This window comes from Neovison vison, chromosome 6, assembly GCF_020171115.1.
Source record: "Neovison vison isolate M4711 chromosome 6, ASM_NN_V1, whole genome shotgun sequence".
NCBI classification, from domain to species: domain Eukaryota; kingdom Metazoa; phylum Chordata; class Mammalia; order Carnivora; family Mustelidae; genus Neogale; species Neogale vison.
Genome location: NC_058096.1, coordinates 109,859,205 through 109,876,107, shown reverse-complemented (window position 1 = coordinate 109,876,107; position 16,903 = coordinate 109,859,205). Strand labels below are relative to the sequence as shown.

The 16,903-nt window shown below is 43.0% G+C and overlaps 1 protein-coding gene across 1 annotated transcript; it reads right to left on the bottom strand.

The window, feature by feature from the left end:
* Positions 1 to 12,946: 12,946 nt before the first annotated feature.
* RTP4 (receptor transporter protein 4) lies at positions 12,947 to 16,320 on the bottom strand. The gene is made up of 2 exons (XM_044255133.1): positions 16,041 to 16,320; positions 12,947 to 14,710 (listed from the first exon to the last, which is right to left on the bottom strand). The coding sequence occupies exons 1-2, from the start codon at positions 16,220 to 16,222 to the stop codon at positions 13,711 to 13,713; spliced, it is 1,182 nt and encodes a 393-aa protein (XP_044111068.1). The 5' UTR covers positions 16,223 to 16,320; the 3' UTR covers positions 12,947 to 13,710.
* Positions 16,321 to 16,903: the final 583 nt, after the last annotated feature.

Genomic DNA, 16,903 nt, shown 5'->3' with positions numbered 1-16,903 from the left:
CCAGATACCTTAAACGTGGCATTTCATTCTAATTTTTGTGAAAGCCGTATGTGCACAGACCTCCAGAAAAATATTCTATAACGTTTATTATAGAAATCTGCCTTTCCCTGCCCCCTCTACTTCCATTTTCATCTGCAGAATCAATCAACCTTTGTCTCAGTTTTGACTTCTAGTATTTAAACTCCATGTTTCTACTTCTTGATTTGCAAAGCCATCCACGGATTTCCTCCCACCAAGATAAAGATTTAGTTGTCACACACCCTCAGCCCTTCAGCTTTTAAGTCCTAATTTTTTGTTAAAATGCTATTCGGTGGTGATACCTATTTTGACTGAATATTATTCATAGCTAAACAATGCTGAGTTGTCTCATTGCCTTTGTTGTATAACCATTTGGTTACTCCTCCCCTTAATGAACATGTTGGTTTTCATTTTGTTTCTCTGCATATTTTTCCCTGCACCAATCTAAATCCTCCCCAAACTCTGGTGGAAGTGTGAAATCTTCTCCTTTGCGTTCAGATGCCTCAGGGAACCTCTTGGTTCCCTTTGTTTGCTTCTTGGAAGGATTTCCTCCTGGAGCCTTCCATCAGCCAGCTCCAGTGTGGATTTCTTTCTCTTCTTAGGCCGGCTAGGAGCCATTTTCTCTGGCATTCTGAGAACTTACTCGGTCCCTTTGCTGTGTGGAAATCCCTACTAACTGGGCTCCAGATCTTCGCTATACTAGGTTTACTTCCTTATTTTGGGAGGAGGGAAATCTCCTCTAGTAGCTTCCTGAAAATGGATGGCAAATATTTGACCTCATGTGTGACTGAAAAAAAGTTTATTCCACACCTACATCTGATTAACTTTGATTGGGTATAAGATTCTGTGTTGGAAATCATTTTCCCTCAGTATCTGGAAGGCTTTGTTTTGTTGTCTTCCAGTTTGCTATATTCATGTCAACTTTTAGTGTCTTGCGTTTGAAATTGGACAGAGCCAAGGACTACCAGATGTTTTAGGAAATCCTCTAAGATGAAAGGTAAAGACCTTTTGTAAGAAAAATAAGTTAAAGGAGATAGGCAGTACAAGTATCAGAAAATGATATATGCATGATGTTGTTTTGGAATATAGTTGAGGTTTGGTGGGATGGGCTCTGGTGCCGATGGCCCAGAAAAAAATCCTGAGGGGGTGGGGGTGAAGGGTGCCTGGTTATATACTTGGGGGTTTGGAGGAGGTAAGGAAAAAGGGAGGTTTTCAAAAGAAAGTTCATATGCTAAAAAGGACCTATAAGATCCTGGAGGCCTTGCCATTGTCAAGGTTGGTTTTCCCCTGTGGCAAGGCCTTAAGACAGCTGGGAACTTCCTGGATGAATGTCATGCATATCTCACCCAGGAGTAGGGAGGGTGAAGGTCCATTTGATTGGGGGGTTACGGCTTGATAATAATCACCTTTTCTTTAAATTGCTCCATGAGCATATAGGACTGGGAAGGCATATTTGGAGTCAATATATAGTTTAATTTTTAAGGCTTTTGCCAGTTGCAAAGCACAGGTGGGCACAATACACTCTGCTTTTGGGGCAGAAGTATTGGTTGACAGGTCTTTGGCATCAACACTCTGAGTTAAAACTGGCTATAGTATACCCAGGTTTTTATACCCTCTTTTCCATGAACCTATCAGTAAAATTGCTGTCCTTTGCATTTTTAATAGGAGCATCTTTTAAATCTGGTTGACTAAAATAAACAAGATCAATAACTTCTGAATAGTTATGCTCTATAGAGGTACAATGGTCAGGTCCAGACATAAGGGTAGCTGTGTTTAAAGTTTGACAGGTTTTAAATATTATTTCAGGCATATCTGTAAGCATTGCCTGGTGTTTAATAAGTCAGCTTCCCATCATCCATTGGTGGCTTTGGTCCGTAAGACACTCTGGACTCCATGTGAAGTCATTAGAGACAGGGGCTTTCCCATACTGAGCTCTGAGGCTCCTTTCACCAGGATGGCTGTTGTTTGCTTGGCTAAGCAATTGTTTGCAATTGTACATCAATAGAGGAAGCTTCTAGGATGAGTATGACTATGAGGGATGAAACTGTCAAGAAGCCCTTTTTGGGGGCTCCTGGGTGGCTCAGTGGGTTAAGCCTCTGCCTTCAGCTCAGGTCATGATCTCAGGGTCCTGGGATCGAGCCCCACATGGGGCTCTCTGCTCAGCAGGGAGCCTGCTCCCCGGCCCCCGCCTGCCTCTCTGTCTACTTGTGATCTCTCTCTCTCAAATAAATAAAATCTTTAAAAAAAAAAAAAAAGTCCTTTTTGTTTGAGGTCCAGGATTAACAATACTCTAATTACAAGGAATCACTGGCAAGTGGAAGAAGACTTGTCTCAAGAGATAAGGGCATCCCCAAGAGCATCATCCAATCCAATCATAAAGAAAGTGGGGCTATTCAGTATCTCCACAAGTCCATATTTAACCCCATGGAGTGGGGTATACTCTGGCTTTTAAGGAAAAATTCATCATCCCATCCACATGGTATTTGTCAAGGTGATAGCTGGGTTATACAATTATCAGAGGATTAATCTCATTTTCCAGTTGTTTAAATAATCATATGTCCATAGGGTCCTGTTATTATCCCCACAGAAAAAAAAGCATGAAGATTACCTATACATGAGCTATTGTGTAGAAATAGAAAAGCTATTTCTCTGAAGTTGACCTCAAGTTGTCTAGCTTAAGCAAACAACATTTCAGAACAAAACCAGGATTTAATATCCACAAAGGTTATTGAAATGTAATTTTTCTCTCTAAAATAACACTCTTTGCCAGAGATAGCCAAATCAAGACTAACTTGTTTGCAAAACAAATTCAATATTTAACAAACTTGGCCTAATTATTTACATAACAGCAAGAATGATTGATTGTATAGATCTTTTAGAATTTGCTTTGCTGGAACTTTTTATAAGGAATCTCTAGGTTGAACTCTTAGTAGCCTCTCCAGGCCAGAAACAAAGCTAAGTATTTGCCATCAGAAATGCCTGTGATACCTGTAGATTTGGGCAAATTCTTCTTCACGAGGTCCCCAATATATCCTAAGATTCCTGCAACCTGCCAGGAAGTGACATTCTTTACTCACCTGGTAAGGCTGCTGGGAAATCTGTAAGCAAGGTCCCAGGCCAACAGTTCCAAGGGGCTTTATGGTACCATGTTTCATAAAGTCAACCTCAATTCCTTTAAGATTTCTGGGCATATCTGAGGGTATGCATGTCTCTCTCAGATAAGACATTGCTGGGACGCCTGGGTGGCTCAGTTGGTTGGACGACTGCCTTCGGCTCGGGGCGTGATCCTGGAGTCCCGGGATCGAGTCCCACATCGGGCTCCCAGCTCCATGGGGAGTCTGCTTCACTCTCTGACCTTCTCCTTGCTCATGCTCTCTCTCACTATCTCTCTCTCTCAAATAAATAAATAAAATTAAAAAAAAAAAAAAGACATTGCAGCCAAAGCCTTAGTAAAATAACCAATGTTTCCAATGGTGTCCTGTTATTAGGAGAACAGATTCTTACTGAACTTATGCAAACTGACTAAGATTGTCATGGAAGAAAAAATACTTACTGACCCAGACCTTTTGAATTTGAGGGTTCAGGTTAAATGCTTTAATTTGTTTTATTATTATTTCTGTATATCACTGATATCTTAAGAGAAAGTTTCCTTAGTCTGGAAGAGCAAATATTAAAGAATCAGCAATGTTTTAACCAAGAGTTGGAAAAAAATCTATTTAATCATTTTTCTCAATTCACTTAGTCCCAAAGTATTATTCTTGTTCAGTTTGACTGCAGCCTTAGTTCTAGAAATTCTTACCCATTTCAATTTTGATCTTAAATATACTAAATACCTGTATTTGTCCTAAAAGTCCTTTATATGAATCTCCTTCAAGATGGAACAGTAACCATAAATGACAAGACTCAAAATGGACATAGTTAAAAATCTGATGAGACGAGGCACCTGAGTGGCTCAGTCATTAAGTGTCTGCCTTCAGTTCAGGTCATGATCCCAGGATCCTGAGATCAAGCCCCACTTCTGGCTCCCTGCTCAAAGGGAAGCCTGCTTCTCCCTCTCCCACTGCCCCTGCTTCTCTTCCCTGGCTCACTGTTTCTCTCTCTGTCAAATAAATACATAAAATCTTTTAAAAAAATATAAAAAAATTTAAAAATCTGATGAACGGATACAATAGGGCTGGCAAGGAAAGGTTATTTCTGTGACATGTGACACTTCAATAATCAAAATATTAAGTGATGGTATTATACCAGAACATATAAACTTTAGCAACTGCTAGCAATTCTAGACTAGTTAGAGCACTTACTCAGATATAAACTAAGGCTTATCTTTGTTTAACAGTACTTACAGAGTAACTGAACATACCCAATAAAAAGGCCTAATTAGTCAAGGAGACTTCATGTACAATTTAAATCTTGGGAAGTTTGCTTAAAAAACATCATGAAGTTTTTGTTGTTGTCATTGTTTTGTTGTTTTACTTGACAGAGAGAGCACAAGTAGGCAGAGAGAGGGGGGGAAGCAGGCTCCCCACTGAGCAGAGAGCCCGATGCGGGGTTCAATCCCAGGACCCTGCGATCATGACCTGAGCTGAAGGCAGAGGCTTAACCCACTGAGTCACCCAGGTACCCCATCAGGATTTTTTTTTTTTAAGATTTTATTTATTCATTTGACAGAGAGAGAATCACAAGTAGGCAGAGAGGCAGGCAGAGAGAGAGGGGAGGAAGCAGGCTTCCCGCTGAGCAGAGAGCCTGATGGGGGGCTGAATCTCAGGACTCTGTGACCATGACCTGAGCCAAAGTCAGTGGCTTTAACCCACTAAGCCACCCAGGCACCCCAGGATTTTTTTTTTTTTTTAAGCGCGTGCCTAAATAGAATTACAGATCATTCCAAAACTCAATTATTTTTATTTAAACAAGGCAACAGAGATCCCAAAGACAAATATGTGGGGTTATAGTTGTTAGCAAAACTTAGCTCCTTTAATATTGAGAAGTTTTTAACCAAGTGATCGAAGACCTGATAAAGATAAAACATAGAATCTGGTTTTCTGGGTAGACAAAGGAGGTAAAAAACCTTTGTTTACATTTTCTTATCAAGAGAAGACCAATAATCCAAGAAAATGCAGTCTTTTGAACACAGAGAGAGAATTTCAACCTTATACCACTGTACTTTTAAAATCCCTTTATTTTATTTTAATCTTAATCTGTTCTGACCACACCTAAAATTCGTTTCCAAAGGTTTTCTTTCACAAACCTTCTACAACTTTCTTTGCTCTCAGATTTTGTCCCAAGCCATTTCTTTCCAAACAACCATCTTATTTAGGACAAAATTACCTTATTTTACCTTTAATAAAAATGTATTCCCATTCCTAAAATCTTTCTTATACATCTCCTACTTTTTTTTTTTTTTAAGAGAGAGAGAGAGCACAGGGGTGAGGAGGGGCACAGATAGAAAGAGAGAATCTTAGGCAGCTCCATGCCAAGTGCAGAGCCCAATGTATAGTTCAATCTCATGGCCCTGAGGTCATGACCTGAGATGACATCAGGAGTCAGACACAACCTATTGTGCCACCAAGGCGCTCCTCTCCTACTTTTCTATATATAGAGTTGCTTCCCTTATTTCCATCAGTCTTATACAGAATTGCTTCCCTTATTTCCATCAGTCTTAATTACATTTAGTAGACTTTTGCACTCCTAGAAACCTTAGTCTCCAGTGAAAACAAAGTAGTAACCAATTGTGAACTGTTTCACCAAATCTTTTTAGACAGCAAATTTGTGAATCAGTTAACAACAAAGTGTGTTTACCAGCAGGCTCAAATATCCTTAGTTCCTTTGCAATAAGTAGTCAAAAGCACAAACCTATGTCCAGTGCTCAATGCTTTAGCAGTTTATCCTATTTTGGAAAAGACCTAGATGGCCAATGAATTTAATTCCACTTACCACCCAGGCAAAGCTATTTAAAGTTTCAGACTACCAAAGACTCTGAAAGCTATCTTAACAATTACCGATGAAAACTTTGAGACAGACAAGATTAACCATTTTAGGTCATCTTTTTGCTAACAAATTGCAACAGAGATAACATGAGCTTATCTGACCTTTAGTAAACCTCGGTCAATTAAAAGTTCCATTTTTGATGCTGATAACTCCAAAGACATGTCTATCTTAATTAAACCAACAAACTTAAATTCATGGAAATACTGAATTATATTCCACCTGGACCCTCTTTTAAAAGTCAGTTTGCTCCCCATGTCAACTTTCACCTGAGACACTGGCAGGGAAACCCGGAGTGGGTTTCATCATGAAGGCATCCCTGCCATACAAGACCCCAGAAGAATGATGGCATCCTTCCCCTTCCCCGTGGAGTCCTAGGCTACAGATAGGTGCTGGTGAATGGACTGAAATACCACCCCAAGTTGTCCCATGCCTGAAAGCTGCCTTATTGCTCTGCCACTTTTAACCCATGGAGAATACTAGAAAAGTTTTACAAGGGGAAACTACCCAATTTTGTAATTTAAGTAGTTAGTGGAGAACATTGACCGAAAACAGTAAAGATAGAAATCCATCACGGGTCTAAGTGACATTCCAATGCATGTAGTCTTAAAAAACCAGCTTCCCGAGGAAATGGTCCCAGGTCAGTCTTTAGTTCAGTCAGGTACTGGTTTGGGCTGGCCCTCAGGTCCCGCCTGTGGCCACAAGCGGCTAGAAGAGAGATGTGGATGGGATCACATTAGACCAATGAGGTGGAAACTTCACACAGGAGTGTTAAGATTACCAGCCATCCTGGTGGTGTAGGTGGTTGTCCTGTGCCCAAGACAGACAATTTTGTATAAGAACAGGAATAAAGAGAGGGCATCAAGTTTCTGGGTCTTATGACCATCTCAGGCAGGGTACTAACTTCTAGCCAAAAGACAGGCTTTCTCCTCCCCTTAGAGTAGCCATGGGCTGGAGGAATTGACATGAAAGTGTTCCAATAAGACATACTCCTTGAAAAGCCCTTGGAATGAGAGTAAAGGAAGAGAAGAGGAAAGTACTCACCAAGCTTGTGCCAAAGCTCAGAGTCCAGATGAAAAGACTCAAAGCCCCACTTTTGGGTGGCATATGATGTCGTTTTGGAATATAGGTGAGGTTTGGTGAGGTCGGGTCCAGAACCAAGGGTCAAGAAAGAATTCTTGAGACCTCTTTGGTGCAAAAAGGTGGTTTTATCAAAGCCAGGGAACAGGACCCATAAGCAGAAAGAGCTGTTGCAACAGGGTTGTGAAAGGTGGCTGATTATATAATATAGGGTTGGGGGAGGTAAGGAAAAGGGAGGTTTTTGAAAGAACTTTCATATGCTAAAGAGGACCTACAAGGTACTGGAGGCCTTGCCACGGTCAAGGTGGTTTCCCCCTAGCAAGGTATTAAGTCTGTTGGGAGCTTCCTGGATGAATATCCTATACACCCCATCCAGGAGCAGGGAGCAGGGGTCACAGGGTGTCAGTTTGTGCTTTGTCCTTGGCTAGCCTTCTGCTCCTATGTCATGCAACCTAACAAAAACATGAATGCCTCACAGAGATATTGAGAGGTTGGAAGACCAATACTGTTATAAGTCTAGGTCCTTTTACTTTTGGTTTTTGTCTTGTTTCTCTTTCCAGAACTTTTGGAGTCTTTTTTATACCTGGTGTTAAAAATTTCATAATAATATGTCTTAATGGGAACCTGTCCATTCATTGTGTAGGGGGCCCTGGCATCGACCCTCTCAATCAGGAAATCATGTCCTTTGGTTTTAAGAAAGGTTTTTAAAGTAATCCTTTCATTATTTCTTTCTTTTCATTTTCTGGGTTTTCTTTTTTGTTGTTGTTTGTTTGTTTGTTTGTTTTTTCTGGAGCTCCTATTGTTTGGATAGTGGGCCTTCTGTACCAGTCCCCTAAAACTGTTTTATCCGTTTCCTGATCACTACATAGAGGACAAATAGGTGGGCAGCCAGTAAGAGTATTCTCAACTTGTGCAATCAAAAGAAGCCAGAAATGAATGATCAGGAGACTGAGACCAGCTAACCAATTAAAAAAAGAAAAATCAGAACTCTATAGTCAGGAAGATCTGAGCCACTTTTTAGACCCATAATTCATTGGCTGAAAGAGAAAGTGGTTCCAAACGAGGAAGATTGCTGCCAAAATCCCCAATCCTTCCTCAAAGAGGTGTATGGCCTTTTATTTGTATAACTGTATGCTCGGAAAAGCAGACTATCCAGACATTTTGAGACTTTTAGATTCAGAGTCTGAATTGATACTGATCCTCAGGAATCTGAAATAAATCACAGACTGCTATTGGAATAGAAGTATGTGGGGACCAAGTTATAAGTTGAGTCCTGGCTCAGGTCAAGCTCATGATGGATCCACGATGAACCTATAGCTCATCAGCTGGTGGTCATTTTGCCAGTCCCTGAATAGATCATTGGAATGGACACATGTGGAAGAAGTCAGAACCTTTCATTGGTTCTTCAGTCCACGGGGTAAGAGCTATTGTATTGAAAAAAGCTGAGGACTTTTCTTTCCAAAAATCTCGATACAGTATCATAAAAAACAAAAATATCACACCTCAGGGGGAATGGCAGAGATTAGAGCCACCCTTACGACCAAAAAACCACAGAGGTGGTGATCTCCAGCCTGTTCTCATTTGATTCACCAGTCTGGCTCCTAGAGAAACAAGTCAGATCCTGGAGGATGACAGGGTACTCTCTGAGATGCGACCAAGTAGAGGTCTTAGGTACAACCACTGTGCCAGAAGTGATATTTTTGCCAGAGCAAATTAACATGGCTTCAGAGACATGGTATATGGACATTGATCTGACGAATTGATTCTTTCTCAGAAGTACTTTTCATATAGAGAGTATAGCAGCTTTCATTTATACTTTCATCCCAAGACCATGTTGATTCTCTCATCCTCTGTCATAATATAATCTGCAGAGTCTGAACCATATGGAATTTCTTCAGAACATCACATTAGTTTACTCCATCAATGATCTCATTTTAATCAGACCAGAGGGGTAAACAGCAGCCAAGTGCATTGGAGACCTCACCCTCCAGAGGTAGAAGTCCCACAGAATCCTACAAAGATTCTCTGCCAAGTCCACACATGTCTTAGGGGTAGAGTAATTTGGAGCATGCCACAACAACACTTCCAAAGTGAAGGGCAAGTTATGGCATCTTGACCCTCACACCACTAAAAGGAAGCACAATACCCGGTAGTCCATACTTCTATGATTCATTTACCAAGTGATAGAGAAAGCTGCCAACTTGAGTGGGATCCAGAATAGGAAATGGCTCTGCAGCAGGCCCACAATACAGTGCCCTGCCACATGGCCCATACGATCCAGCAGACCCTTTGGTACTAGAGTTAGCTCTCATGCCAGGCAGTGCTTACATCAATCTCCAGCATGAGAAATACAATTTGTAACACTTGTGTTATGAAGCAAGGCCATGCCATCTGCACCAGAGAATTACATGCCATTCAAAAACCAACTCCTATAAGCCACTTGGCTGCATAGAGGTAGAACTCCTGATGGTGAGATATTAAAATATGATGGAGCCAGATATGCCCATCATGACCTAGATTCTGAAAGGCCCATTTAGTCAAATGCAGGCTCAGTATAATCCATCAGAATATGGAAGTGATGCAGCCTAGGACTGAGCACACGTCAAGCATAGAGAATACAAGGGAGCTTGGTGAAGTGGTGGCCCAGCCCCCAGGTCAGCCTCCAGTGATGCACTAGTGCCTCTCCCTCAGGTCACAGCTGATCATCTGTTCAGGGAGAGGCTGTTAGAGAGGAAAGGAAAGGCCACTCTTCCTTCACCGGTGGTTTAGTTCAATTATGTGGTAAAAGCTGAAAATAGACAGTAATTAATTAAGATAGGGTCATACTGGAGTCCTTATAAAATAAAGAAGAAATTTGGTTACAGAAATGCACGTGTGGAGAACACCATGTGAAAGTGAAGGGAGAGATCAAGGTGACATTTCTACAAGCCAAGGAAGTCCACAAACATGGCCAGGAAACCACTAGATCCTAGGCAAGAGGCTGAAACAGATTCTTTCTCACAGCCCTAGTGAACTAACACATCACATAATATCACATTAGATCAATGACCAAAGTTGTAGAAAAAGAGTTACAGCAGAGGTGATAAAGGCATGGAATTCCCTGACTTCATCAAATACAGCTCCACCTGGAAGCTGCCAGCCAACAGATCAATGACATAGCCTCTTAAAGAGGCAGCTGGGGTACCTCTTGGAGATGCTGCCTTGCAAAGATTGGTCACAGTCCCACCAGGGTGGAGTATACATCCTGAATCAATGACAACTGTGGGTGTGGTCCCAGTAGGTAGTGTATGGGTATGGAAATCAAGAGATGGAAGTACGGGTGACCCTGTTCATCATCTCTCCTGATCGTCGGAGGGATATAGGACTCCTGTTACACAGTGAGGGCAGGAAGAATACATTTGGCACCAAAGTGATCCACTGGGGGCTCTCTTGGTACTTTTCTGTCCAGTTTTGACAGTGGGTGGACAAATGCAGATGCCTCAGACTGAGAAAGACCTTTTGACCAAGGGCCCACACCCCTCAAGGATGAAAGTCTGGATAACCCCATAAGGTAAGCAGAGGTGCCTGGGGAAGGGGAATGGAGAGTGGATAGTAAAGGGAGATAGTGAATTCTAGTTGCCATCCCAAGACAGATGCAGTGATGGGTCTCAGTTTGCCTGCCAGACATTTTAAACCAAGCAAGTGGATTGAAGTGGTCCAAAATATTGACTGTAATGGAAACTGTGGTCCCCCACCCAGATCCCTGCCCTTGGGACCAGTACACTCATTCCCTCAATTTTCAGGAACATTGCCTGCTAAAGACTTGTGGTTGAACTCCCCCCAAGGACTCACCTCCAGCCAAAGATAGCTGCCTCACCTAAGTTTGTTGCAGAGAATAGGTCTAATTTGAATATTATACCTTCTCTTATCTTTCTGAGGCATAAGTGATAGCTTTACTGTTGAAATATATTTTGGTTTGTGTTCTTATCCTTGAATTATCTCTGTTTTCTTGACTCCTTACTTTTTTTTTTAATTAATTTTTTTTTTTTGCCTTCACATTTGGAAAGATATCAAATATTTGATACCCCCTGGCAGTCTGTCCAAATTAAGTGTCTTACACCAAAGAGTTGAATAGAAGCTCTGCAGGGTTGTCGTATTTGGTGGATTCACTCTGGAGCTACTTCAGCTAGTCATTCCATTGGATGAAACAACCCCCTCCACCACCACTACCCTTTTAAATACATATATAAAGAGGACCCATCCACTCTCCTGTGTATTTGAGGATTGGGTGGGTAAGATTGAAGGTTGGCATGGCTCCCAGGTTTCGTGATGGGGTAAGGGAGTCCCAAAGAGTCAGTGTGTAGACCTGAGCTATCTTTCCAATTGCTGGGTGGCACTCCTTCCCTTCACATCGCCCAAGTCCCTGAGTCCAGAGTCCCTCTAAATCTTCAGAGACTAAACTTCCATTCTTCTCCTTGGAGTCAATTAAGAGTGGTCACCCGCTATAAAGGGATGGAGCAAAAACACTTGCTGTAAAGACTTTCAGCAGCCTCAGCACCCACTTTCAGAGCCACTGTTGCCTACAGTTTTTGAATTTTCTGAAACTGTGCCATATGAATTGCTTTGTACCTCAGTTTTCCCTTGCCTAATTTTTGTTCCAGATCTCTATGCCCTGCTAAGTCAGTGATCTACCACTAGCTGATCAGTTTTCTGGCTTCTGCCCATTCTTTTTACCCTTGTGTACTGATGCCTTTTTTTTTCCTTTCACTCTCACTCAGTAAGGTTTCAGGGAAGCTCACAGGGAAATGCATGTGTTCAATCCATTATGTTTAATTGGAAGGCTTTAACCAATTTTAGAGATGGAGAAACTGAGGCCCAGGGAATGATAATGGCGTGTGCTACATCCCACAGTATAACCAGGCTAGACATAAAGTGTCTAGTCCCCAGGCCAATTTTCTTTGTGAAGAAACCAAAAAGATATGAAAACAGGAGGAACACAGAGAATCCAGGGAGTGGTTTGGGGAAGAGGCTTGTGGGAATGGCCTAAGAGGAAAAAAGAAGATAGCGTCAGAGAAAAAGAGATAGTTTTATCCTTGGGTTTCCTGCTGACATTTCACTGTTTTCAAATTCCTTCAAGACCTTTATTGTCTGTAGATACCACTCTCTATTTAACACTCTGCTTTCCCAAGTCAGACTTCTATTCCTATTCTCTACTCCATTCTTTCCTAGAAATATATAATATTTTAAAAATATGATTCCACTCAAATTGTCCATATCCTCAAATGCTAGTAATGACCCCTCATTGCCTATGGGGTTAAGGCAAATTTTTCTAGTTATTTCAGTAATTTAAGCTCTTGGACTTGTTGGGGAGAGATACTGATAGGAAGAAAGGGATAACTTGACAACAGAAGGGACAGGAAGTGTAGGTGACAGGGAGAAGAAATTAAAAGATGGCTCTAAGGTGATCAGCTTGGGTGCCTGAGTCAAATTAGGCCCAGGAAGTGAGACATGCTGATAAGCCTGGTTTTAAACATGGCGACTTCAGTTTAAGAGGTACGTAGAAATGCCTGGCAGACATGAAGATAGGGAATGAACCATGCAGCCATGCATCACACGACTTCAGGATTGGCATTCTCTTGCACACTTCCTCCTCCAGGGCTGGAAGAAGGGAAGAATAGGATAGCTCCAGGAGTCACCAAATCAAAGGGAGTCTCTTGCATGGGGGCATTTGGGTAGATTTAAGTAAGGGAGAAAGACAAATAAGAGGGGATCTGCATATCAGTATTTCTAATTTCTCTTTTTTGGTTAAAATATAATTGCCCAATCCTTGGGACAATATTGATAACTGGATTACTTTCCTATTTTAGCTGTAATAAGTCACCACAAATTTAGGGCTTTAAAACAACACAAATTTATTATCTTACAGTTCTGGAGGTCCAAACTCTAAAATTAGTCTCATTGGGCTGAGATCATGTGTCAGCACGACTGGGTCCTCTTGGAGCCTCTGGAGGAAAATCTGTTTCTTTGTCTTTAAGAGCTTCTAAGAGCTGTCTGCGTTCCTTGGCTCATGGCCACTTTCTCCATCCTTGGAGGCCATCATTCCAAGCTCTGCTGTTATCATTAAATTTCCTTTTTCCCACTTTGACACTCTTGCTTCCCTCCGACGAGGACCATTGTGATTACACTGCATCCATCCAGATAATGTAGGATAAGCTCCTTATCTCAAAACCCTTAAATTAATCACATGTACAAAATCCTTTTTGCCATGTAAAATAACATATGCACAGGTTCTGGGAAGTGGGGAATATATATATTTGGGGTCTATTATTCTGCCTGCCACAATAACTCTCTGCTAAACTAATGACCCTCAGTTCTTGTGAAGATATGTCAAGATAGAGAGAGAGAGAGAGAGAGAGAAATGAATGAGTGGATGAATGAGTGAAGAGCTTTTAGTGATTCAACAAATATTTTTTATTGGTCCATTATCTGCTAGGTCATGTTTTAGACTATCTGCTAAGGAGATCTAGGAAACTAGTGTTTATTCTTACAAACTTGACCCTGCTAGATCTCAAAGTATATTCTGTATCATATTAAAATAGGAACCAGTTCACTGATTACTATGAAATTAAGATGGAAGAAAAGAAGACAAACTTATTTCCCTCCTTCAGCTTCTGACTTTTTGCCTACAAAGACAAAGAAAAAAACAATACAGATCCAGAGGCATAAAAATACATCCAGTTCAGAGAATGTATCTCGTTGCATGGAATGAAGGTACATGCGACCGGTGTTTGGAACAGCATATCTGTGTGAACGTCTCCAGGTAGCTTGAGTTCTACTGACAATCACAAACCCTCTAGATGTCCTGGGTGTGAGATGATGTAGGTGTGACCCTAGTGCAGAGGGGGCTGTTCTTCCTCTAGTCTGAGTGTATGACCCTATCATCGTTGACATGGTCCAGGTGGCTTGTGAGCGTGACTGCTGCGTAGACTGTTGGCGGGCCAACCTTAAAACCTCAGAGTATGTCCTCCAGGGGGTCTGCGGTGCTGTTTCCTGTGTGGATTGTGAATTTCCCTCTGGGGCCTCCCTGTCTGTCATTGGAGTGGGCTGTTTACTAGTCTCCCATGTGGGCTGAATGCCAGCCCCTGGTACTTGAGTCTCTGCAGTGGTATGGCTGGGCTCTGGCTCCTTGAAGACCTGGATAGACCCACACTCCTGGTTTTTGCTGTCCACATCACCCATGTGACATGAGGAACTCATAATCTCCAAATAGGAGGATGGGGATATTGGTGGTTCTGTCATGTTGTTTTGTGACCTCCACGAACAGCAGCCCAGAGTGCATGCTTCACAGTTTTTTGTGTCATGGGACCCATCCAAAGGCACCTCCCGGATGATGGGGAGCTCCGGAAACTTCCTAAAGCCATTCCCATAGAATTTTTCCAGAATACGCCGCACCACATTTTTCAGAATCCGCATGGCACTCTCTGGAGAGAATTCAGGATTCTCAAATCGAGACCAGGAACACTTCTGGCACCTCTGAGCAAAGAGCCGCATAATCACCTGGCCCTGGGACTTCCGGGGCTCCAGGTGCATGTGACAGAGGATGTGCACTTGAGCAGAAGCCCAATTTCGCCGGCACGAGGAACACTGGAACCTGCAGACGGAAGGAAGAAGGCTGTTGTGAAGAATGAGAGGGATTGTGTTTTTTCATAAAGCCTTTTCCTGTGATCCACTGAGCTTCCACCTACGTGGTCCCAAGTTTGCCTCTTTGCTAGTAAAACATCTCTGGATGGCTCAGAGGGAAAAGTAGTTCTGCCACCTGCCAGCGAAACTTGGTCCTCCACATGATCGCAGAAAACATGTACAGTAAATCCTTTAAGGCAGGCACTGTAAGAGGGGCTACATTGTCAGCGTACTTCATCTTTAAAGCTCCCCTCTAAGGGAGGCATCATTAATGTCCTTATCCGGACATTATCAGTGTCCGGATAAGGAAACTGAGTCATAAAGGGATTTACAGCTTGTTTTTAAGTATATATATATATGTAAAACCATTATCTCATGGGAATGTCAAAGAAGGGACATTTATGCTGCCTAGGAAGACCAGGGAATGCTTTAAGGAGGAGGGGGCACTTGAGTTGGTCCTTGAAGGATGAGTGCAGGGGAGGGGTCAAAGGGCCTGCCAGACACGCAGAGTATCATGGTAAGGGAACGGAAGTCTGAAAAGGTGCGGGCTTGGTTCGTCATCCGTAAGGTTGGAGCAAAGGACAGATGGAGTCAGGGTAGGACAGAGAGGGAAGAAGGACAACCGGTGAGGTGGAGGGAACAGCAATGGTCCCTGTGTGCCACATCAAAGGAGAGCTGGTTGCCTAGGTCAACATTTCTCACCGCCACCTCCCACCCCACTCGACACTGCTCTCTGCCATGTGCAGGTTCTCTGGGGGCGAAAAGGGGAGATGGCCCCTAGGGGAGGAGCATTACTTACAGACTCCAGGAACTGGGTTTTAGATATCTTTCTTGCTGCACCACTCCCTCTGTTATCCCCAGGCCTTCAGCAAAGTCACATTCAAAGTGATTGTGTGGCCTTCCCCCATTCTTGGGGCTTTAAAGGAAAGCCCTGGTCCCGGGCTGGTGCTTGGCCCAAGAGGGCTGCTGCAGCCTAGGAAAGTCAGGACTGAGGGCAGAAATAGCAGAAGTCTCTAGATAGACCAGTCTGGAACAGGAGGTGACGAGAGAATGGGAGGGCAGCTGTATGGAATACGGAAGCATTCCTTGAGAATTTGCAGAAATAATTAGGGAGAAAACCTAGCAAAAGGAGAAACTTTTTGGTATGGCTAAGCAAAATGAAAAGAGCACCGTGACCACAAAAGAATAGAGATCCTGGAGACACTGGTTCCTTTAACAGGCTCTCAAAGGAATCAGTCAGTCGTGGCTAAGCTGACCTCCTTGGCCAGAGAAGGTCTGCTGAGAGGTCAGCTCTCACTCACCTGCCAAATCCTTTCTGCTGGTACTGCTTCCAGCCCTCAGCGAGGTACTCTGGCTCCAGTTTCTCGTCCAGTTTCAGGGTCCATGTGGCCCGGGGTTTCTCCTGCTGCATCAGCTCTTGAAATGTCTGCTCCCAGGTCCGAATATCTAAAACTGATTTCTTCCCCTGAGTCTGGGAAGCCATGTCTAGTGAGTCCTTTAGTCTTACTCAGCAGCCCGGAAGAGGGGAGAAGAGAAAAAAAAAAAGCAAACAACACATCAGTTTCGTTTTCTCGGTCTGGAATGCGTCAGCTGCCTTCTTAACTTTCATTTCAGGCTGTTTGAGTGCACAAAACAGGTCTTTGTTTCGAAGACAGAGGGCAGCAGAGTTTTGCCAGTTTGTGAACAGGCTTCTCCAAGATATTCCAGAGTACAGAGCTCTGTTCTAGAATCTGGAGGCACCAGTAAGTGCCTTTGATATTTTCTTTTTCTCTTATTTTTACACCAGGCAAAGCACGGTGCTCAGTGGTGGGTTGAATACCACAAGAAGCCATTTCTCACCCACACTGATGCTCAGGTTCTCATGGGGACATGGGAAGGTAGCTGGGGGGGACCTGTACCCCATGCTGGTATCCTGCACCCACTGGCCTGTCACCACATCCCCTGGGGGATTATTCCTGATTCTTCTGCAGGGGATAGCACAGAGAGGTGGGTAACTTTGCCCAAAGCCACACAGCCATTGAGCAGTGTAAGCAGGCAAGAGACTTGAACCTAGGCCTCCAGGGCTCCAAAACCTGTGTTGTCTCTACCTACCTCCATCCCTGAGAAGACGCTAAGGATGGTTATGTCAGGTTCTAGGCGGGCACTCTGGAGCCAGGGTGGGAGG

Excerpts from the sequence above, each read along its gene's own strand:
- RTP4 (XM_044255133.1), bottom strand. The coding sequence starts at position 16,222 with ATGGCTTCCCAGACTCAGGGGAAGAAATCAGTTTTAGATATTCGGACC. Across the intron at positions 14,711-16,040 it reads CAGCAGAAAGGATTTGGCAG|GTTCCAGTGTTCCTCGTGCC; the intron begins GTGAGTGAGAGC and ends TTCCGTCTGCAG.